General features: G+C 34.9%; 1 protein-coding gene across 9 annotated transcripts in view; it reads right to left on the bottom strand.

Annotated features, from left to right (window-relative positions):
• Positions 1-24,239, bottom strand: part of DMD (dystrophin) — a 958,404-nt gene that overhangs the window by 790,926 nt on the left and 143,239 nt on the right. For 8 of the 9 annotated variants that reach the window (XM_032193124.1, XM_032193145.1, XM_032193154.1 and 5 more), the window contains 2 exons: positions 10,840-11,021; positions 9,674-9,796 (listed from right to left, as the gene is read on the bottom strand). In XM_032193124.1, the coding sequence (XP_032049015.1) occupies positions 9,674-9,796; positions 10,840-11,021 (305 nt within the window). The remainder of the gene's footprint in view (positions 1-9,673; positions 9,797-10,839; positions 11,022-24,239) is intronic. The other variant, XM_032193116.1, reaches the window with a different exon arrangement.

Genomic DNA, 24,239 nt, shown 5'->3' with positions numbered 1-24,239 from the left:
GGTATACATAAGATTTCTTTTTAGACTTCATCATTTTATATGCTGTAAGGGGCAGTTCTTATTAAAAAGAACTTAGATACAAGAAAGGGGCAAACATTCTGGAGTCTTTAGGTGTTCTACCACTGGATATTCCACTGATTTTAAATAAATCTGCCAGGGAAATATAATGCAAATTATGGAAACATGTTCCCTCACTATATATCATGTCATTGCTTTAATATATTTTCTTTATTTTACAATTATAGAATGAAAAATATTGATAACTGAGAACGGAAATTATACACAAGTACATGCATTTAAACATTAAAGAAAAAAATGAAATACGCGATGGTAATTTAAATAGTACTAAATTTTTCTGGTCAAATACTATTTCAATCCTTTATTTACAAGAACAATACTGTATTTTCAGTTGTGTTTACTTAGAAAAGTAATCTTCAAAACTGTGAGCCACATATGCAATGGATCCAGGCATTGCTTATTATGGGCCACCAAAGGTACCTTTCAATGAAGACTGCTGTGCCTTAGAGTTCATTTTTCAAATCTTGCAAATACTATAAACTTCCATGGGATTTGTAAACAATAATCAGATGTACAAATCATGCAATTAGTCCTCAAAAAGATGAGGAAACTTTGGGCAATTTTAATTATCAAATCTGATCAACTATACTTCTAGTGCTGAAGTTGTTAAAAAATATATTTATGCATAAATAGATAATCTCAGTATATCTCACAAAAAATACTTGTGCTGTAAGAAAGCTGCTAGTGGAAAAGGAAAATGTCACTAATAAATGACTGGTGAAGTTTCTATAAATCAAATCTAATTATTTAGCTCAAAATCCAAAACTAAGATACATTAACTTTACCAAAAGTTGACAATTTTTTCCATCTTCAGAAGAAGAAGAAAATTAAACTTATTACTGAATTTTAGCACAGAAGTTACATTAATTTTAAAAACGATATTAAGATATATAAATGCATTGAACACATAGATGTTTGAAAATGCATTAATTTTCATGCCAGTGTACTACTGCCCATAACAATCTGCTTCCAGAGCTCAAAATCCAAACTACTGAATACACTGTCACAGAGGAATATAGGGAACATGAAGTTTCAAAGTATAAAGGCTGGAAGATAAAATAATCTGCAACCACAAAATTTTACCATGCATTCTTTGCAAACGTGCAAAACCATATGAATCTTAATTAGCCTGTGATCTGCAGTGTATTTAGCTTTATTATCTATAAATTTTAACCAGCAAAAGAAACTAATTAAGTTTTGCAAATACGTTTCTTAAGACATAACCCCAGATCTATCAAAGCTATAATTGATACTGTTTTTTACATGGAAATAAAGACCATTTTTCAGCTTCTTTTATTCACTGTATCCAACTACAAATTCTGCTGTTATTTTGAGCTTCTAAGCCATGATAGCTCTCTTTAGAATCTTCATTGAAGAACATCTAGTCTTCAGAATAAGATTATTTAACTCCAAAACTCTTTTTATATAGTCTTTTTACACAGTACAGTATCAAAAAGCATCAATAGCAAGAGCAATTAACCGCAAAATGATACATCTATAATACAACTCTTTTGAGAAATGTTTGGGACAAGAGCCAATTAGTAGACATACTAATTAGTTTCTGTGAAGTTGCGGGTGGAGGCTAGGAGATTTCAAAGTATTTAATATTGTGTTATTATAGTTGGGAGACTTTATTTAAAAAGTTGGTTTTGCAAAGTCATCTAAAATCTTAAATAGTCAAATTTGCTTGAATAGGCTGAATTCTAAGCTCACGGCTCTTATGTGTTTTACTTTCCCTAAGCGTATTTTTAGCTTATATTAAAACTAAAGAGGCTGTCCGACTTCAGGAGAAATCACTCCAAAGAATGCATTTTCAATTTAAAGTTAAAAGCTAACAAAAAATGGTGTTACAGGAGAGGCTTAAGTGATTTAATATTTCTTTCAAATTCTGTTGTATGACTACCTTGCTTGTCTCAACATGTTCTGAATAATAAATCAAAAGCTGAAAATGAGAGAAAGTGATAACTATTCACCTCACAAAGGAGCTTTTTCCTCTTCTGAATGCAGAAGGTTTATAAATTCTACAACAATATAGAATTTATTACAAATAATTTTAGTATATAACAAAAACAGGAACATTCAAGTATTTCTAGATGTACTGAAAACTACATAAAAACTCAGCTAAATGTTTACAAAGACAAGCATCTGGATAGAAAAATGGAATAAAAATGTACTGAGGATATAAACATTAAGATACCATCTGTGGCTCAAGAAATTTCTGAGCCACAAAGCAGTGGAGGTTAAGTGAGAATATACTGATACTTCAATACAGGTAACTAGTCATACTTCTTTTCTTATTCCTATATATCCAGTATTGGTAATTTCTGGAAACAGCATAATTGATGAAAAAAACAAAACATTGTTCTCACTAATGAAAGCTATTCTGTTGTCACACAGACCTATTATGGCCATTCTCAAATTTAATAAGGTGTACAAAAGTAGAAATGTAGGGTACTTTCATGCTCTATACCTTAACATTACCTTTAATACTTTGAGACCCTGCAAAAATTCATGATGTAGGAAAGAGGAATTAAAGATGTCTAGTTTACTATTAGTTATTCTTGCTTAAGCTATTTATTAACAGCTTTTACCCAGCCACATCTCCCCCTTACATTATTTCACCTATTTTTTCTTCTTAGAATAGAGAAATGTAATGCATGAAATGAAGAAAATTAATAAAAAATTATTTAAACAAATAAATCATCTTTTTGTAAGTGAAACAATTTTGTCAGAGACACTTCAGTTAATCACTGTAATAAAATGCTGCACTGTGAATGCACACGTGAAAACTAATATTTTAGGGTAACAGAAGTACCTTAGTCACCCTTCACATAATGCCTATTTTGTAGGCCAATTTTTTTCTTGCAGCTACATATATTTGCACATGCATTTTTCATACCAAAATAATCAGAATAGCTTCTGATCTGCAGAAGAACTACCCTTCTTTACTATTTAAGGGATAAAATATTTCCAGTGTGTGCATGTGTATATGCACACTCACACGCATATAGAAGTAGCATATATAATGAGGGATACAGTATCTCTGGTTTATATCTACTAATATGTATATACATGTATAAGTAGAATGCACAATTAAATAATAAAACTAAATAACAATTCAGTATGCATGTTACATGTGTAGTATATATAAAGAATTTATAGGATCCTATTTACTCTCTTGTAGATACAAACTATATGCCATTGTTATTTTGAGATGCTGAAACAAAGGTATCCTAAAATAGGCCATTATTCTCTCATAAATATATATTTGCAGTTCATATTAAATTATACTTCAGTTAACTGGCTAAAATTAAACGTGTTTATTAAGCCAAACTTTTACTCCAGTGTGGTTATTCATGGTAACGTGACCTGAATTTACCCTCAAGTTCTGTTAAGAGGGAATTCACTTAATTAAAATTACTCCTCAGATATAATTACTAATGAGATGGGCATGAAAGCATACTTCAAGAACAGAGAGCTACAGGGTTCCAATTCTATTTGTAGAGACACCATACAACCATGAAATATAGGTTGTATAGTTGCTAACTTATTTAATAGAGACTAATAATACTAAAATCTACAGATTAAAAATATATTATAAATATGCTGTTTTGTAGTCATACTCTCCTTTAAGTTTGCTCAAAAAGTACCAATAACTGTATTATTAAACTGTAGGTATTTAAAATCACATATCCATTACAGTAGCTATTGTATACGTTCACAAAACGTGAACAAAGGCTAAACACAGAAGAGTTGTTAGAATCAGTAAAATTAGGATGAACATGAATGAGTAAATAAAAACTGAGTTTACAAGCCATGAATACAGAAGAGAATGATTTTGAAACTGAACTTAAGAGAGACAGGAAAAGACTAGAAACAGCAAAACATCAGATGGCAGAACAAGAAAAGCACCTGGTAACAGAAGATACAGGAAAGAAGAAACATGGAACCAATTAGGGATGTGAGTAAGAATAAATGAGGTCAAAGAAACAATGAAGCTTATTTTTAAGATCACAAATACTGGAAGCAAACAGAATGTGTTCTGGAAAGGAATGAATAATTATGGGTAGATTAAAAAATATTTTAGAAAAGATAATCATATTAGAAACTGTAAGGGCATAAAAAGGCTGGAGTAAAAACCAACATGTGCAGAGGAATTAATTATTTGTTCTTCACAATATTTGCAAATGCAATTCTGGTGGGAAAACCATGTAGTCACTTATTGGTTATCACACTTGATACCTTTTAGAACAGACAAAATGTTGTACACTTTCTATTTCTCGACGCTACTGTCAAATTCAAACTCAACAAGTTATTCTGAATAAACTAAGTAATAGGAAAACTGCATTTCCCCTAATGGTACAAATAACACACAACAGCTTCCATTCAGTTGTTCATTTCTGCTAGCTTATTTTGTCTGTATACAATTTTATTAAATGCTGCTAGTGAAAAATACGTATAAACTGTTTATAACTACTTTTTATGTTAATTGATTGAATTGAATATATTTTAATATTTGATTGATTGAATACAATGAATATATATATTCATAAATATATATTATATAACATATTGCAATGTATAGTATATTTTATATATATATAACAGATATATATTGGCATAAATGTATTTATGGAAGTATGTTTATATACATGTATATATTTATGGCAAACATAAATACATTTATGGTAAATAGGACCACATCAGGCTGGTGGCTGGTCACCAGTGGGTCCCCCAAGGCTTCATTTTAGGGCCAGTTCTCTTCAATGTTTTTTGCATGTAGGATGTATTTTGGATGTAGGACTAGAAGGTGTTTTGAGCAAATTTGCTGATGACACTGAACTGGGAGTTGTTGACTCTGTTGAGAGTGGAAAGGCCTTGCAGAGAAATCTGGTCAGATTGGAAAGCTGGGCAATCACCAACAGCATGAAAATTAACAAGAGTAAGTGCCAGGTCCTGCACCTGGGACAGGGCAACCCTGGCTGTATGTACAGACTGTGTGATGAGACTCTGGACAGCAGCCCCTCATTGAGGGTTCTGGGGGTTTTGGTTGACAGCAAGCTGAATATGAGCCAGCAGTGTGCCCTGGAAGCCAGGAGGGCCAACTGTATTCTGGGGTGCATGAAGCATGGCATTGATGGTCAGTTGAGGGAAGTGATTGTCCTGATCTACTCTGCACTGGTGTGGCCTCACTTCAAGTACTGTGTGCAGTTCTGGGCACCACAGTGTAAAAAGGATGTGAAACTGTTAGAGAGTGTCCAGGGAAGGGCTATGAAGATGGCGAAGGACCTAGAGGGGAAGACATACATGGAGCAGCTGGGGTCACTTGGCCTGTTCAACCTGGAAAAGAGGAGGCTGAGGGTCTTCAGCTTCCTCACGAGAGGCAGTGGAGGGGCAGGCAGCTATCTATTTTCTGTGGTGACCAGTGATAAGACCCAAGGAAATGGTGTCAAGCTTCGACAGGGGAGGTTCAGGCTGGATATCAGGAAAAGGTTGTTCACCAAGAGGGTTGTCACGCACTGGAACAGGCTCCCCAAGGACTTGGTCACAGCACAAAGACTGTTGGAGTTTAAGAAGCATTTGGACTGTGCTCTTAGTCATATGGTCTGAATTTATAGGTAGATCTGTGTGGTGTCAGGAACTGGACTCAATGATCCTTATGGATCCCTTCCAACTCAAGATAGTCTGCGATATTGGAAATGTACACTGTTATCAATAACCCTATGTTCAAGAGACTCACTGGTATAGGATTAGCTTAAATGAACATTATTTAAAGTCTAGTATATTAACTCTGTGAAATCCATATCACAAAACAGAGGAATGACTGCAGGGCTAGGAATTTCCCACAAAATAATGCTACACTGAGGCCTGACATGAAGCCTCTGATTCTGAAGTCCAAAAGCAAATCATTCAGTGCTGGGTAACACTGTCCCTCTGTCGGCCACGACTGCATCTGAAGTTATTTTAATTCATATCTACTGAAGTTTATCAGTCTAAATGTTAAAAGTAATCCTGCACGTTAACATTGTATTTCATATACCAGAGGAAAAAAAAAAAAAAAAAACAACTATAATTCCTGTCAAAAGAACAAAAATCTACAAGATATCGAAGGCTTGATTTTTCATAATTTAAACATTTAAGGCAGCCAGATTCACATTTTGCTTTTTGAATAGCCTTGCCAAAAGCTTATTTACACTAGTACCAGTCTCCATAGATAGATTTTGTTTATCTCATTTCATATTTACATTTTCAATATATTTTAAGAAGTTCTTGTCTAGGTACTGCAGTGTTTAACAATTTTATTTTCTTTTTCTTTGTACTTCAACCCATCTAAGACATTATCTTTTACATCCTATAGAGTTCAGGTAGCAAGAAAAAACAGAAACAGTAAGATTAGGTAGCAAGTAAAAACAAAAACAGTAAGATTAAAGCTTTGCTTGGGATCAGTATTAGAAACTGCTCTGAAAACCATTAAAAAAAAAAAAGTTAAATAAGGAGTCATCATTCTTCTTGGTCAGGTGTTCAAGGAGATGAAGTGATGCAACAGAAACAGATTTTTTTTCCTAAATATGAAACTGAAGCAAAAGAGTACTTTTAAGTGGAGATTTTCAAGTGTCTCAGAAAATTAAGGATCCTTTTTTTTTTTCCTGAGTGTGAAGCTAGACAGACTGTCTCATTACAGAGATTGAGTACAAGACAAAATACTTGCCAACATATTTTTTCTTGTGTCTTAATACAGTGAATTCAAGGATACATATTTGAGAATTGTGGCCTATTATCTGCATGAGCTTATGAACACTTTCTAAGCAAGCAAGGAAAAGGAAAGGAACTCTTTGCCAGAACTACCAGAACTGCTAGTCATGTTAGTAACAGCTTTTTAAAAGGCTTAACTTCAATGAAATGCAGATAAGCACAGACCACAGAGCAAGAAGGCACTGAGTGAATTGGTTGGTAGAACAGATTTTCTTTGAATCTGAGATGCATCACAGTTAAGCAAAGTCCGACTTGTCTGGCCAAAATTTGTGCAATTAAAATGGTAGGTCTTGCTGAGAAGAATACTCCTGAGTAACAAATAGATTGAGATTTCACAAAGGATTTAAAGACAATTGCACACAGGTTCTGAAGGTAAGTGTTAAGAACCAGAGAAGCAATAAGGAGACAGATAAAGTGAAGTGAAATGTTATAAAGAAGTTATAAGGGTAATACTATAAAAGACTTTGACAGCTGATGGTGTAACAGGATGCATTGAGAAAACAGGATATACAGTGCTTCAAGCTTTCAGAAATTAAAAAACAAAACCACAACAATATTTTACATAGCATGATTCATTTTAAAGGCTTGATGCTGCCACTTGCAATGTCAAATGAGGTAGAGGAACTTTCACAAGGAATGCCTGTTTTTCCTGAGTTTACAAATGTTGATGAAGAGAAGGAAAGTGTGAAACCCGTAAAAACACAGCGTCCTACTATGACCATGGTCCAGGAAGTTTGGGATTTCAAGAACCTGATAGAATAGAAAGGGGTTTTTGAGCTGTTTTTCTCCAACAACTTTAAAATTTCAGTGAAGGTAGATATTAAGGAACAAAGACATTGAAGGTGTACTCGTGTTACTAAATTTTCTATATACATTAAATGTTGATGATTCTTTATACAGAAGAAACAAGGAGTTTCAGAAAAAAATATTATTCCTCCTTGCCAACAGACAGCTTTATAATCATAATTCATTTCATTTTTACTTCTGACAATTGACATATGCAGGAAACATATGGCATTAACGGTAGAATCTGGATGATAACATTCAAAATCTTTGGAAAGAAGTCTTATTTATTTTTCTTCTGAGTTCCAGTTGGCTCATGCTTGGATTACAAAAATCTATTGTGACAATCTTCCCAATGAAAAACTTTAAAAACATCACCCAATTAAACACAATTACATTTAAGATGAATCTTAGCAGCTAAAACCTCTACAGAGAAACAGCTGTAAAACTTGTTGTTGATAATTTCTGTGCATGATCTTTGAATATCTTGGGGAAATGACAATATTCAAGTCCTGTAAGATGACAGTTTATAGCGACAGAACAAGTGATCTGTACTTTTCAACAGACCAGCATAGTGAAAATCTTGCTTCTGAGTGATAGCACCTAAGACACTTTTGAAACTGGCAGATCACATTATAAGAAATCTACTATTTTTTTCCTTGGGTAACTAGATGGAAATGAGAGACAGCTTTCTAAAGATCTGAAAACCGGAATGCAAGGTGAGGACTGAATAATAAAACAACATTTTCTTAGCACGTTTTGATAATTATTTTTTGAAGAAACAACTTTAATTATATGAGCTTATACCATATCGATGGTAGGGATGTTGGCAAAAAAATAATCAGTTGCAACAAATGTAGCTCAATAAGAAAAGCTCTATCACGACTTTTCATTCTTACGAATTATCAAGTTTAGTATTTAAGTGGAAGAAATTAATTATACTAGATTTTAAAGGCCTTGTTTAAATGCTGTATTAATCACCACAGCAACACATTTGATGTTAGTATAATGTAATAGAGCTCATGCAGATGTATGCAGTATTCTTAGAATATTTAAAGGAAGTCATTATTCAGTAATTACTGAATGTAATGACATGTCACTTGAAGAGTAGATTCAGAAAATGTAGAATAGACTTGTAAATTTAAAATATATATTTTTTTGAGGTTAGACAGTATTAAGTCTCCACAGGAGAACTCACACTGTAGTGCCAAATAAGTACCTATTTTTTATTTTATTTTATTTTTTACCTAAAAACTAATGAACATGTTACACAATATTTGGTTCTCACATTTATCAAATATTACAAAAATCTAACTACTGAAAGGCTCTTTGTGAGGACTGCTTGAAACAAATTCCATTAAACTACTGAAGCTATTTAAAAGAAAAAAATAAAATAAAATAAAATAAAAATAAAACAAACACAAATCCCTGCCATGAATGTTGGCATGGTGCCATTTGTGATAAAATAACCAGTTGCTGTCATCTAATAATCGAGGTCATATAAATAATATTAAATTTAACGTTTCCTTTCTCTTCTTTCCCAACTGTAGTAGTCTTCTTGAAATTATAGTTTTCTTTAAAAGTTATGCAGGGTGGGAAATGCAACATAAACAAATGGTTCTTGTTCTTCTATAATCAAACCTAAGACAAAAGCTTGATAACAATTATAAGCCAATACAGCTTGTGTTTGGTTTATACTTTTAGTATTCTTTAAAGTCAATATATGTACTATTTTCAAAAATGAATAAAAAAAGGAAGCAGATAATTCTAAAACAGGATCAGTGTTTGAATGTTGTTCATCCCCAGCAATCAGCATAACATCAATTGCCAGCCATGCTGAAATACACAGCAAAAAATAAACAACAACAACAAAAAAAAACCACTTAACAAATGCTTAAAAATGAAAAGAAAAAAAAAAAGGGAAAAGGAAAAAAAAGAAGAAAAAACAGAATTGAAAAAGTGGGCCATCAAGATCAGATATAAGCAAAATGCACACACTTTCATTCCAGGCAAAAGCTTAATAAAACAATTTTTAAAACAAATGGCAATATTGACAGACCTGTGGAGGAACCTGCCTCCTTTTTTGGTCAGGGGATGTGACATACACAGCTTGTGCATATGCATAACTTTTGAACCGTGGTTTTGGAGAAGGTGAAGGTCCCTGGGGTACACTGACTGTAATCTATGAAGAAATTAAAGGTGGAAAAAACAGGCATATGAATAGGAACACAGACTTTAGAATTAAACCAAGGATTTTAAGAGTAAATATAGGAAGGGCATCAGCAGTTATATTTTTCAAGGACAGTGAAAAATTTACAGTCAAAATTGGGCTAATATTAAGGGAAGGAAAGCTCTCATTTAATTGACATCCCACCCCAAATGATATAAACTTTCAGGACTCAATCCCAGCAGAATACCAATATGAATTGAAGGTTCTTCAATTCCAACCATGAAAGGCTGGAAAAAGAAAAAAAAAAAAAGTGATCTTGTAATAAATCCTGAGCAAACAAAGCCAATGCTCATCTGCTCACCGTGAGCAGATGAGAATCCCAAAAGCAAGACAGAGATTAAATTCAGAACAAGTATACTAGGCCTAAAGTCCACTAAACACTTAAACAGAAACTATTTTGATTTCAGTCAAAAACATAACTGATAAAGGAAGCATTATTAACTGCAGGGATTATGTGACTGTTCTGAGAGGCCGACTATGAGCTGAGAACAAATAGTCTTAAAATACAAGTCAGTGTAAATGAAATACTAAAAAAAAAAAAGTAATTAAAAATGTGTCATGAATATGGAGAAATGGCAATATCTACTCTGTCAAAAAGGCAAAAGGGTCTCTAACGTGTCTCTGTTTAAATGGAAATGGAATCCAGGTTTTGTGTTCTCCCTTCCACATTCAAAACACCCAGTGCTGTAAAAGAGAAGTGCAAAGCTAATATTTCATAAAAAGTTAATTTTTAAACAGCCAAGTGCAAGTGAAAAGTAATACAAAAGTACATTTCATGCAGACAAGTACCAAGTACATAGGACAATCTTTACCACAGATATAACTGAGCCATTATGTGACTCTGTGATTCTTTTTTTTTTTTTTTTTTTTTTTTTTTTTTTTTTTGCTTTCTATTGGACATCTATCTAACATCAAACTCCTGGGACACGCAAGGGAAATAACCACGTTACAGCAGCAAGATGAAAGCAGAAAAGAAGAGAGCAAGAACAACTCACTTCGTGTGAAAAATGCTCTTGATGATGTACTTGAATGTGCTCCTCTCTGGTGACCCTTGAATGCCGTGGCAGCATTTCCACCTCCCTGATGGCCTCCATGGTGACTTGCTGGGGTAGAACTTGGAAGAGGGAAGTCACGTACATTAAGATGGACTTCTTATCTGGACAGGCAGTTGCAACGTCTGGAAGAAAATTAACATACATTATTTCAGTTTCCACATTAGACACTGTGCATGAGAAAATAGCCAATCATCTTCATGGAAAGTTGATAGACTAATGAGTGATCTATTGTCCATGTGTGTTCTCCAGAGACTAATTAGAACCCTCCAACCAGTTCCAAAATTAGAGACCAAACTTGCATACCAATAAGAAGGAGCCAAAGTTTAAAATGGTAATTTTGTTTTCTCATTCAACATGAAATTTCCTCCTGCATTTGTTTAGTCAAAATGCACACAGTATGCAATTTGACAGCATCATCCTCATTAAACAGGACAAGACGTAGGAAAAGCTGCATTTTCTTCTGATGTACGAATACTGATTTTTTTTTTAAAGGACGATCTCATTTTCATTTTCAAAATTGTGCTTTGTATGTTTTCTTCGTATCATTTAATCATTAGCAGTAAGAGTTATACAGAAAAAAAGAAAAAAATAATCTAGAAAGCATGTTCATCCAAAACAACTAGTGAAGTCAACTGCTAATATAACTACATAGCTCTTATATTCTGCGCGGTCTTATATTCTTCCTGAAGCCCATGAATGACACCTAAGAAACATTGTATCCACAGACATTAGAATACATATTAGAACCACTCTATTAAAAGTGTACCTATAAACTCTGTGCGGACTATAGCAGTGAGTACAGGAAACTTTGCAGGAACACAAATGTGATTTCAGATTTTTCACACACTTATCATGTATATACATGTAATCATGAAATGTCTTCAGTCTGACTCAATGTTTGCTGTGATTTAACCTCAGTAGGCAGCTAAGCACTGCACAGCAGCTCGCTCACTGCTCACTCCCACACCCAGCTGGATGAAGGGAAGAGAATCAGAAGAGCAAAAAGTTAGAAAACTTGTGGGTTGAGATTAAGATAGTTTAATAAGAAAGAAAAAGAAAATCAGAAAAGAAAAAAAAAGATGAAAAAAAGGGGGGGGGGAGGGGGGAAGTTACTTCTAATACAATTGTTCACCACCAGCTAACTGATGCCCAGTCAGTCCCTAAGCAATGGCAGCCCCCCAGCCAACTCCCCCCGGTTTTATTGCTGAGCATGATGCCATGTGGTATGGCATATCTCTTTGGTCAGCTGGGATCAGTTGTCCCAGCTATATCTACCCCTTCCAAGCTCCAGAGATTCCTTGCCACCTAAACCATTCTTTCATTCTGTGAAATCAATTTTGGATTAGCTAAGATTTCAGTACAGAAAAAAAATAATTAACGTATTCTGGCAGACTCAATAATACATCTCATTCTCTTTTCCTAGAATGCAGAATACTCCACATATATTTGGAAATCAACAAAAGATACATGGTCCTACAGGTATGTCCTATCAGTATTTTTGGTTTCAATTTTGGACTTATCTTTAAATCTTTATAAATTATAAGAGATTTGAAAACCTAATTCTATGTAGAAGTGGCTGGAAAAAATGGCAGAGTTCCCAACCCTCCTCTTCTCCTTTCCCTCTCTCCCTTACCTTCCCCCATCTTATTATCTCAGTAATATCACAGTATACAGAATATGCTTATTTTAAAATATACATGACATAGACTTCATTTATATGACACTGTTTCAGTGCTGGAAGTATTCAGCTGTGACCATTGTCTTGTCCTCTCATTAATATTTTAAACAAAAAAGTGTTCAGTTCTCCTCAGTGTCTACTTGTAATTGATGCTTACAAGAATATCCATGTCGTTATAAATACAACAGTACACTCTGAAAGAGAACAAACATTTGTGCCAGCTGTGATTCTTCCATTTGTTGTTCATTATTTTCCATTTCAGCTGTTCTAGCAATCAGATACGTAAATAGCTTATTATTTATCTACACAACTACCTCACACAATAAATAAAGCAAATACCTTACAAACGATATACATGCCAAAAAATGTTTTCCTATTCTATCTGACAAATAAAAAGCAGCTGTGAGAATCCACATACAAATAGAAAAGGAAAAAGAAAAAAAAAGATAATTAATTGCAATAAATAGCTAAATGACCATTGTTACAAAGCATAGAATTTCAAGCTGGGTCTGCAATTTTTTTCTTTGAAGGCTCTTAAATTATTAGATCTAAAAAGACTTCTGTTATCCTGTACTATGCCTCTACCTTCACTTTTATTTATTTTTTTTTCTGATTCCCAATCTAATATATTCTCTTTACCACCTGTTAGACTGATGTATATTTGAAATCCTAGCAGGTAGACAGAGAATAAATTTAAGTTTATGAACTTTCTTGCAAGAAAAACCACCAGTTCTTTGACAATAAATCTGCTCTCATTTCTGGGGGAAAAATTTGCCAAGCTAACCTACACCCTCTAAAAACTAATCCCCCATTCTCAGAAAACACAGAAGATACTTAAAATAAGTAAATAAGTAAATAAGTAAATAAATAAATAAAAATAAATTACAAAAACTGTGCTATTATTTAAATTGTAGTTTTGAGGGAAAAAAAAAGTAAAAACAAACAAAAAAGAATTATCTTTTTTTTATTATTATTATTTTTTTTTTTTCAAAAACAAGGTATCTTCTCCAAATTCAATTCGGAGTCATCACTTAATATTTCATCCATTTTCTTGGCAGTGATCATCCACAATAGGATTTTAAACAACAAATTCAAAAGAATATAAACAAATTAGGCCAGAAATCAAAAAAGAATTTAAAATGTGAAGTCTTATAACCTTAACACAAATTATACTATTAACACATTCATCAATCAAGAATCTCAGTCTTTGGAGAGCTGTGAAAGCCATTCCACTACTTTAATAAGGCAGTTGTACTGAAGTATTGGAAAAATATTCAGCATGAATTGCCAGCTGTTATTGAGAGGAATCTTCTGTTGTTGAAAAGTTTATACTGGCAGATTAATATTATTTAAAAGAAAACTGAGCTTTTAGTACTCAAACTGAGATATGTTACATGAAGCACTTGGATGGGATCCACCTCACTAAGGGAGGCATGCATATCTTTTCTAATGCCAACCTAGTAAGGGGACTTTAAACTAGGAAGGATGGGGAAAGAGGAGAGTTACAGGGACAAGGTAGGCAGCAAAAATGCAGCTTAAGTTTGGACACCTCCATGTGTGGTCACAACAGATCTCATCGCAATTACAGAAATGTGGCGGTGTAGCTCTCATGACTGGAATGCTGCCATGGAAGACTACATCCTTTATAGGAAAAACAGGCCAGGACGACAAGGTGGTGGAGTTGCTCTTTATGTGAGAGAGCAACTACAATGCATTGAGCTCTGCCTAGTGATTGATGAAGAGTGAATTGAGAGCTTATGGATAAGGATTAAAGGGCAGGCTTCCACAGCTGATACTGTTATGGGATTTTCAGGCTGCCTGATCAGGAAGAGGAAGTAGGTGAAACCTTCTACAGACAGCTGGAAGTAGACTCACAAGCTCAAGACCTGGTTCTCACAGTGGCCTTCAACCACCCTGACATCTGCCAGGAAGACCACAGGACTAGGCAGAAACAGTCCAGGATGTTCCTGCAGAGCATGATGCTAACTTTTTGACACAGGTGGGTGAGGAGCCAACAATGAGAGGTATGCTGCTGGACCTCATGATAACAAAATAATAAGGGTTGGTAACAGATGTGAAGGGTGGGGGCAGCCTTGGCTGACCATGAGATGGTGTTCAGGATCTCGCCAGGAGGAAGCAGAGCAAAAAGTAGGTTTGCAACCCTGGACTTCAGGAGAGAAAACTTTGGCCTCTGTCAGAGACCTACTTGGAGGAATTCCAGCGGTTAGGGCCCTAGAAGGACAGGGGGTCCAGGAGAGCTGGTCAGTATTCAAGCATCACTTCCTCCAAGCTCAACATCAATGTATCTCTATGAATGAGAAGGCAAGCAAAGGGAGCAGGAGATGTGCATGAATAAGCAAGGAACTCCTGACAAAACTCATATAGAAAAAGAAAGCAGACAGTATGTGGAAAATGGGACAGGCCACTTGGGAGGAATATAGAGACATTGTCAGAATATTCATGGATGCAATGAGGCCCATTTGGAATCAAATCTGGCAATTGATGTCAAGGACATCAAGAAGAGCTTCTTCAAATACACCAGTAGCAAAAGGAAGACTAGGGAAAATGTGTGCCCACTGCTTAATGGGGTGGGTGCCCTGGTGACAAAGGACACAGAGAAGGCAGAGTTGCTGAATGTTTTCTTTGCTTCTGTCTTCACTCAGGAATACCCTCAGGAGTGCCCTCAGGAATCTCAGACTCTAGAGATAAGAGGAAGTCTGGAGAAAGTAGGACTGGTTAGAGTTCGTTTAGGCAAACCTGACACCCACAAATCCATGGGCCCCGATAGGATGCACCCATGAATGCTGAGGGAGCTGGTGAATGTTATTGCTAGGCCACTCTCTATCATCTTTGAAAGGTCATGGAGAACTGAACAGGTGCCTGAGGTATGGAAGAAAGCCAGTGTCATGCTGGTCCTCAGAAAAGGAAAGGAGGACCCTTGAAACTACAGGACAGTCAGTTTCACTTCCTTCCCTAGAGGTGTGATGGAACAGCTCATCCTGGAGGTCATCTCCAAGCACATGGGGGCTAAGAAGGTGATCGGGAGTAGTCAGCATGCATTCACCAAGGGGAAATCATCCTTACCTAATCTGATAGCTTTCTATGATGGGATGACTGCCTGTGTAGATGAGGGGAGAGTAGTGAACGTTTTCTACCTTGATTTCAGCAAGATTTTTGACACTGTCTCCCATAACATCCTCATAGGCAAGATCAGGAAGTGTGGGATGAATGTGTGTACAGTGGTGTGGACTAAGAAGTGGCTGGATGGCAGACCTCAAGAGGGTTGTGCTCAGCATCACAGTCTAGTTGGAGGCCTGCAGCTAGTGGTGTTCCCCAGGGGTCAGTACTGGGTCCAGTCCTGTTCCACTTATTCATCAATAACCTGGATGACAGAATAGAGTGCACACTAAGTTTGACGATGTAAGGAGTGGCTAATACAGCACAGGGCTGTGCTGCCATTCAGAGGGACTTGGACAGGCTGAAAAGTTGGGCAGTGAGGAACTTCATGAAGTTCGACAAAGGCAAGTGTAAGATCCTTCACCTAGGAAGGAATAACCCCATGCAACAGTACAGGTTGGGGGCTGACCAGCCAGAAAGCAGTTCTGCAGAGAAGGCAGTTCTGCAGAGAAGGACCTGGGAGGCCTGGTGGACAGCAGGCTGTCCATAAGTTATCAACATGTCCTTGTGGCCAAGAAGAGCATCAGAAGACTGTACCAGCAGGTTGAGGGAGGTGAACCTCCCCCTCCCTCTACTCAGCCCTGGTGAGGCCATGCCACACCTGGAACTGTATTCGGTTCTGGGCTTCACAGTATGAGGGGGACATGGAACTACTGGAGTGAGTCCAGCAGAGAGCTCGGGCTGAAGCATGTCATATGAGGAGAAGCTGAGAGAGCTAGGCCTATTTAGCTTGAAGAAAAGAAAGCTCAGAGGGGATCTTATCAATGTTTATAAATATCTGAGGGGAGGGTGTCAAGAGGATGAGACCAGACTCTTTTCAGTTGTGCCCAGAAAAGCAACTACTTTGTTGGATACAGAGCAAGGCCCTGAGTTTACATGCTCTCCTAGAAGAAGTATTCTCACTCTCTGACTAGAGGTATCTGGAAACTAGCTTCTCCAGAGAAGGTCTCCAGAGAGCAGCCTCCCTCTTACCCTCCCTCACATCCACCCTGTCTTTGTCTAGATAGTGCATTTGAAAAAGTAAGAGAAGTAAAACAAAACACTTTCTGCTTCTAAAATACAGGCTGAAAAACCTGTTTCATACGAGAGAGACACCAAAAGAACTAAATTCCACCACACATTTTCATTACTGTGACATTCTGTTCATCTGGAGTTACAGTAACTTGGCTAACAAGTCCCAAAGGAGCAGGAGGAATCAGGTTTCACCACAGAACTTTAAAAGTGTGAAATAAACAGCAATTCACCCTTGATTAACTGTTATTGCCTTTAAAGGGATATTATTTGTTGTATTCAGAAAACAATTTGCCCATTAGAAGTTCACTATAGCTTGATTTTTATAAACAAATTTCCTTCATTTTCCAGTGAGCATAATCACAAGCCTAAACAGTTTACTTCAGTTTGTTGATTGTTGAGAATTTCTCTGTAGGATACAGTGGCAAAAAAAGCAAATAAATAAATAACATTAAAATATAATAATAGTTTTTTTAAAAAAAAATGTTCAAAAAAGTGACCCACCAGCTAGTCTATATAAGCTTTCCAGTTCATAAGTGGTTGCTCCTTGCCAACTTATGTTCCGTCAATAAGCCCTGCTAGAATTTAGAGTTCCAGTGGAAAGAAACACTTTTAAGAGGTAAGTGAAATTGAGGATGACATAAATAAGCTTCTGTATTTTATGCTGTATTGTATGTGTACTGCACAAAACTACCAACGAATAAAAAATCCCACATTTTATAATATGGGATTACATTATGTACATACAGCCACACAGAATGCCAATTGAAAAGATTCATCCAAATATTGGTTCCAAGTTTCAAATGCATGTCTACTTATAAATAGCACACCCATTCCTATTCCTTAATATCTTGCTTTCTCAAAGCTATCACAAAACAACTGACATTATTTGTGCTGATTTTACTCGGCCTTTGCATCAAACTAGTAGCCAAGTAACTTTGAAAGAAGAAAGCTTAAGTGCCTGCTGCATTGCCAGAGAGTTTTTATTACCATACATAAATTGCTGATGTGGTTTCTTCACATTTGAGAGACAAATTCTGAAACATACTTTACCTAATACAGTGCTGAGAAGCAAGATAAGGATTGAGCCCTAAAAATACAAGAAATCCTTTGCCCTCAACAGATATATGTAGGATTTTCAGATAATCATAATGTAGGAAAAAAAATAAAACTGCAACTTTTAAATCCTATAAACTGCTTAACACTACTGGCTTCCATGACAGCAATAACAACAACAACAAATTTTTCCAAATATTTTAATATTACTTGCTGCTGTGCCACAAGACATTTTGGAAACTGTACTAAAGAAAAACAAAACAAAACAAAACAAAAACAAACAAACAAACAAACAAAAAAAAACACCCTCTCTTCCATAACACTGAAGGAGACTCTCAAGGCTGAGTTTTTGAATTTTCAGAGATTATACAGCTTTGTTCCCTGAAAAACAGAGGCTTGTTTTAATTCCTCCCTTCAATCAAATAGTTTTTATTTTAAGGCTTATTAACAATATTAACAAAAAACTAACTTCTTAATAGAATTTCTGAAAACAATACTACTATCTCAATATGCAGCTGTTTAGAAAGTACTTAAAAGATGTACAACAGATAATTGAAGAAGCTATTAGATTGTTGAGATAAACAGAATCTATCATAAAATATTAGTTTCTACAATGTAAACTCATCAAATGAGAATGAGTCTTGCAACAGTTGTATAAAAACTCCCAATACAGCATCTGCCTCTACTGAAGTATCTAAAATAAGGGCAAAATTTAAAAATGTATGCCTATTAAACACGGCAGAAATGACAGTTAACTAAAAACTAAGAATCAATGAAAAAAACATTTTGAGTTCCACCTTAATGTGAAGGATGAAGTCACAGATTTGGTTGCACTGGTTCAATTTTATTGGCAAGACTATCATACAGTTCAGTGTATTCCATTCCATGCTAGTACTAAGAGTGAATTCAAGCCCTCTTAGAAGAGAGGTAACTAACTCATTTAGTCTGCAATCTTACACAACATTTTGCTGTTGGTGGTGGGTTTTCTGTTTTTTTTTTTTTTTATTTTAAGAATAGTAAAACTGAATGGCTCCACTTCTTTCCAGTGATATAGACATTCAAAGTATTATCTGAAACAGGACTAACCAAAAGTCAGATTTTTGAAAGGCTGCTCAGTGGCCTACATGAATAAGCATGTAGATCAAAGTATCGTTTTGCAGAAAAAAAAAAAAAAAAAAAAAAAAGTCACAGTTTGCAAAAGGAACTAGTATTAGAAGGCACAAAATGCATATAAAGACTTGAAGTGACAGTGGAAACTTGAAGGACAGACAAGTGGTGACCTATTGGTTTTGTTCCACCATTCATTTTGTTCTTTTTTGTAGATTTGAGTATCTATTCACCTAAAAGTAGGTTTGAAACTCCCTCAAGAAAAATCCATTAAAATTTCAACAGATTTTTCCTTAAGAAAGTAAACATTTTAAAGATTATGACCTACAGAATACCTTCAAAATGCTGAATGTAGGCTCTGTTGAACATGCTCACAACAACAGCATGAAGAAAATCTTTGCAGAAGTTTAGCACGTTTGTGTTTACCTTTCACAATTATGAAGACAGGTCAAGATCTGTGGGAATGAAGTGCTATGGAATTCAAGTACATCTGGTATTTAAAAATTCAGTGGCAGAGAATACCTTAAACCCAGCTGAATGTCTGTTCTGATTTGCTGAAGAAGTGAGAAGCAATCTCGAACTGATATGCAAGTACTTTCCTGGTTGAGCGAACTTGACAATACCTCTGGTTTTGAAATCTGCAGACCTACACCTATGCTTAGCAGTTAAGGTGATCTATATTTTTCTTTAGTTTTGCTGTAGTGTTAGACATTTATTCAGTAACACTGCACCTTAAGCTATATCTAGCACATGCAGCTTCTTAGCAGTAAAGGATAAAGATAGAAAAAAAAGTAAAAATTGCAATCCAACAAAATATTAGTTTGATAAAATAGGGTTACATCTGTTAATATTTAAACATATATGAAGTTCATTAATATTTTTGTTAGTGAGAAAAAATGGTAAGATTTTAATGGCAGTGAGTGTAGCTATAATAATTTTGCTGAGATAACAAGTAAAAGGCAATATTTAATTTTCTTGTAATAAAGACTGATTGCTGAAAGCTGCAGTTTGGTTAATCAAAACCCTTAACTGCAAAGGTTGGGGGGAGGCGGACACACAATTCCAACTATGCCCTAATGGAAAGTCCTGAAAATAAAAATCAAAATAATTACCCCAAATGATAGCTGGAGTCAGGAATAGTGTATAAAAAGGTAAGATTAGCAGGCACCGAAACAGTAATTTTGCTAAGAAAACAAATGGGCTGTTTCAAAATATTGTACATTTGCCATTTTTATTTTATAAATGCTTAAGTTAGAAAAGTTTTTTACTTAGGCATTGCTTATGTCAATCCCTGCCAAAGGTATATCACTCAGCATGAAAACTAGGACAACAATACTCAAAAGACTGAAATGATATTTCTGCTACAGATTTTTACAAAACATTCTGTAGTTATTCTCCAAAAGCTAGACAGTAGCAATTCCAGTTGATTCCAGACTCTGTTGTTAATGGAGTGTTGGGAACATTTTGCCTAACTGGATTGGCTGTAAACACACATAAAAAGCAAAAATGTTACTGTTGTACAACTGTTATCTTAAGAAATTTAACTCCAACCACTCAACCTGTTTACATGCTGCAAAATAACATGGAAAATACAATTTTGCTGATTCTGTGTTTGGAAGATTTGTGACATGCAATGGAAGAACTTGAAGAGCTGAGTCAGTAATATCACTCATTCTGTTCCCCTCTAGATCCTCAAGGACAACTGGTTTTGTATGAAATTTGAGAAGAGCAAAGGGGAGGAGAAATAACAAAAAATGCCAAAGATAGACAACTGGATGTAATCGAAACAAAGTTGTTTTTTTTTGTTTGTTTGTTTGTTTGTTTTTTGTTTTTGTTTTAATCAATGTGTTTACTTATTTATTTAAGTTGCAGAATGTTTAAGGAGTGTAGTTACAATTTCATGCAGAAAAAAATTCATACTTCACATCAAATGTGAAAAACTGCTTAAATCTCTATCCCCTACCCCCCAGACTCATCCTCCTCAAAAAAAGATTTATATGTATTATGCACTATAGTACATTATAGTACAAATTATAGTACAAATTACCTATTTTTCATTATTTTAGGCCAAGGTACTTGGTTTACAAATATAATGCACATTTATTATATTTAATAGGTCTTTCACAATATATGTAAATTAGTTTAATTAAAACTGAAAAAAAAATCAAATTATCTTTCAATATCATTGAAAGACACTAGAGAACATTATTTACTAGTACATTTTGGTTACATATTGAATATCTAACATAAAATGCCATCAGGAATTAATCAGTAAAAATTGTTTCTATGTCAAACTTTAAATTGGAAGAGTAGGTTTCTTGCTGATTGTCACTAGACGCGTTACTCCTGCATCTAAATGAAGACTAGTCACTTAGTTAATATTGGCTCTTATATGCATGACTCACACATTGCATGTATCATAATGACAAATGAGGTCTTTAAAAAGTTAGCTGTAACAGACACAAAAAGACTAGCTCCTCTTTATAAAATCATACAATTTGTAAAAATAAATCTTTTAAAAAATAGTTGAAACCCTAGTGATTCACTTTGATATATAATCATATTTCTACTTCAAAATGTTAAAAAATAGCATTTTTTTGGTAAATGAAATAGGAGAAGGATTTCTCCTTTTAATGGGATTATAACTCTAAAAATACAGAAATTAAATTAATGTGCTGATTTTTTTTTCCATTAGGTTGATCATGAGGAAAAACAATCTAAAATATGTCATGCCAATAATTTTTTTGAAATGACAGTTTTGATCCAATGTTTATTAGCTGTATGCATTCTGTCCATCAGCAAGTTGTTCAAACACAGTTTAGTAATTTGAAAAGAAAAACCTGAAATGTAATTGTCTGAGGGAAAAGAACTGTTCACAATGGACAAGTTGAACATCTAAAGCCCGTAAGTCAATTCTGATGCTTACATCTGCTTATGTTTTGCATAAAAGTAGGCTTCTACTAGCGTTTCTGGCGTGTTGTCATCTATGTAGTATGGAAAAATACATTTTGCAAATGTAAATTCTTTTTTTCTTTTTTGACCACTGGCAGATCTTAAATTAGAGCCATGCTGAGTCTATTAGGCCCCATACTGTGGTTGTGGTGCAATTCTGCTTGGGGCATGGTAAGCTCCAGTCTCTTATCCTCTCTTCATTTCAGTCAAGCTGTTAAATACATTCAAGAGTGATACAGGTGAATACAACTCCTAGCAACAGCTTATGTGACTGTGACATAGTAATCAGTTTTCAGGTAGCAATATGTTTTGAGGTAACCTGTTCTACATTTTATTCTAATCTTTTTCGTTGTCCTTTTTTTTTTTTTTTTGTTTTGTATTGTTTTGTTTTTTCCTTAGACTCCACTAGTGTATTTTTGCTTGTGTGTCCTGTACAATGCTTTCTGTATAGCATTTTACTGTGGTTTCCATCTTAACTGTTAAATAAATGGAAAAAAGTGTGTTTTTTTTTTTTTTTTTTTCTCCCTGAAATAATCTCCAGGAAACCAGTTACCAAACAGAACATCTGTCATCTGGTGGGGAGTAAGGTGAGGTGGAAGGTGCAGATAGGAGAAAATAGACATCTAATTGCTTCAACAGAACCTGTAAAGGTTTGGAATACAGAGTCCTCCTTGACTGTATGCCAATGAACCATATGTGAAGTGTCAAGAACATTTCAGGATGCAAATGAATACTGGAGCAACAATATGAATAAAAATGAGAACTTGTTTTGAGAAACCCAAAGTAAATGCAATTCAATATGTTGCTAGCATTGGAGAAGTAGTAAAATAATCAAGAGCAAAGCAAGGTATTTTGAAAGCAATCCATACTGGAAGAACTGATAAATCAATGTTTTAGTAGCTCTATTTAAGTAGGCAACAGAAGGCGGCTTGCCAATTTTAGTCATTATAAGCCACAGCCTAATGGAATAAAAGTAAGTGTATGTGACACTGACAAGTCTGAAGCAGCATCCAAGACCCTAAAGAGAACTGAAAATGATACAGCTCTGTTAAGCCAATCTGGTTTTGAGGATATTATAACTACAATACCTACTTTAAAAGCTCCCTGCAAACTGGAATAGGTGTATGCACTGCAACAAGAGTGGATGAATGTGACTGGGATTCCAACTGGTATATTATGTATGTGTCAAATAAACATTAAAATATATATAGCAGGTCTCAAATACAGTGGAATATATCAAATTTTATATATCACAAGAAAACCATAATTATTAGAACTTCAGATTCTAACTGATTATTAGAGTCTGTTTGGTATTATCTAGCAGCAGTGTAACGCTTTGCTGTGTGCCTGAACTCCTACGTAGTATTGCACCAGTTTCTTGATGAAAGAATGCAAGTGTCCCAAGATAACAGGAAAAGCACATCCTGAGGGAAAGACCTGCATGGGGTTACTGAAATCACTTCTGCAGTACTGGCTCATTTATTAAACATGTTTCTGTCTTCACTGTTAAGAAGTTTTCTCACATTTTTCTCAGTTCATACTAATTCATTTTCTCCATGGTCTTCTCTCCCAGAAGCAAGTTGATAACATGATTCCAGTATTCAGACAGACAATTCTAGCTATGATTTATGACAATAGCTGCGTAGAAGCAACTGAGAAAAATAATTGCAGCCTTGTAGGGGATGCCTTTATTAAATAACACTAACAGCTTACCTAGAGATGTTGAAGAAAGCATGGGAAAGACCATGTGGACAGCCTTACTCTGCTAGCCTTGAGCTGTTTCCATCTCTGAGCTGAAAAGAAATAACTATATACAGAACCTCCCTGAAAGCTGCTCCTTGCTCTTGTTAAAATAAGCATAACAAAACTAAGGTAACCTGTAATAATAACTTCAGCACATAAGAGAAGTACATGAATAAATGAGGAAAATGATAGGAATAAATGGACACGGAAGATTGAGTAACAGCACTTTCAAGAGCTACAAAGTATGCAGTACAGATCCTAGTTTCCCAACTCAACTGTCTAAAAACTCTGCTTAATCTTATCTCCTGTTGTCTCTCCCTTCCACAATGACTTAATTACACTTAAAAAATAAAGTAAAGTAAAGTAAAGTAAAGTAAAGTAAAGTAAAAATAAAAATAAATGAAAGCATGCATTCTATGGGATAAGATGGTTACAAAAAATATACTTTAACCCCAACAGTATAGTTAATGTCTATGTAAATAAATCCAGTATTTATCATATATATATATATATATATATATATATATATATATATATATATATAAAAAAAACAGTGAAATCTCCCTTTCATGATGCCTATCCCAAAAGATTATCAACAATTTTTAACACTTTAAAT

This window comes from Aythya fuligula, chromosome 1, assembly GCF_009819795.1.
Source record: "Aythya fuligula isolate bAytFul2 chromosome 1, bAytFul2.pri, whole genome shotgun sequence".
In the NCBI taxonomy this organism is placed as follows: Eukaryota; Metazoa; Chordata; class Aves; order Anseriformes; family Anatidae; genus Aythya; species Aythya fuligula.
This window is presented reverse-complemented; position numbering and strand designations above follow the sequence as displayed.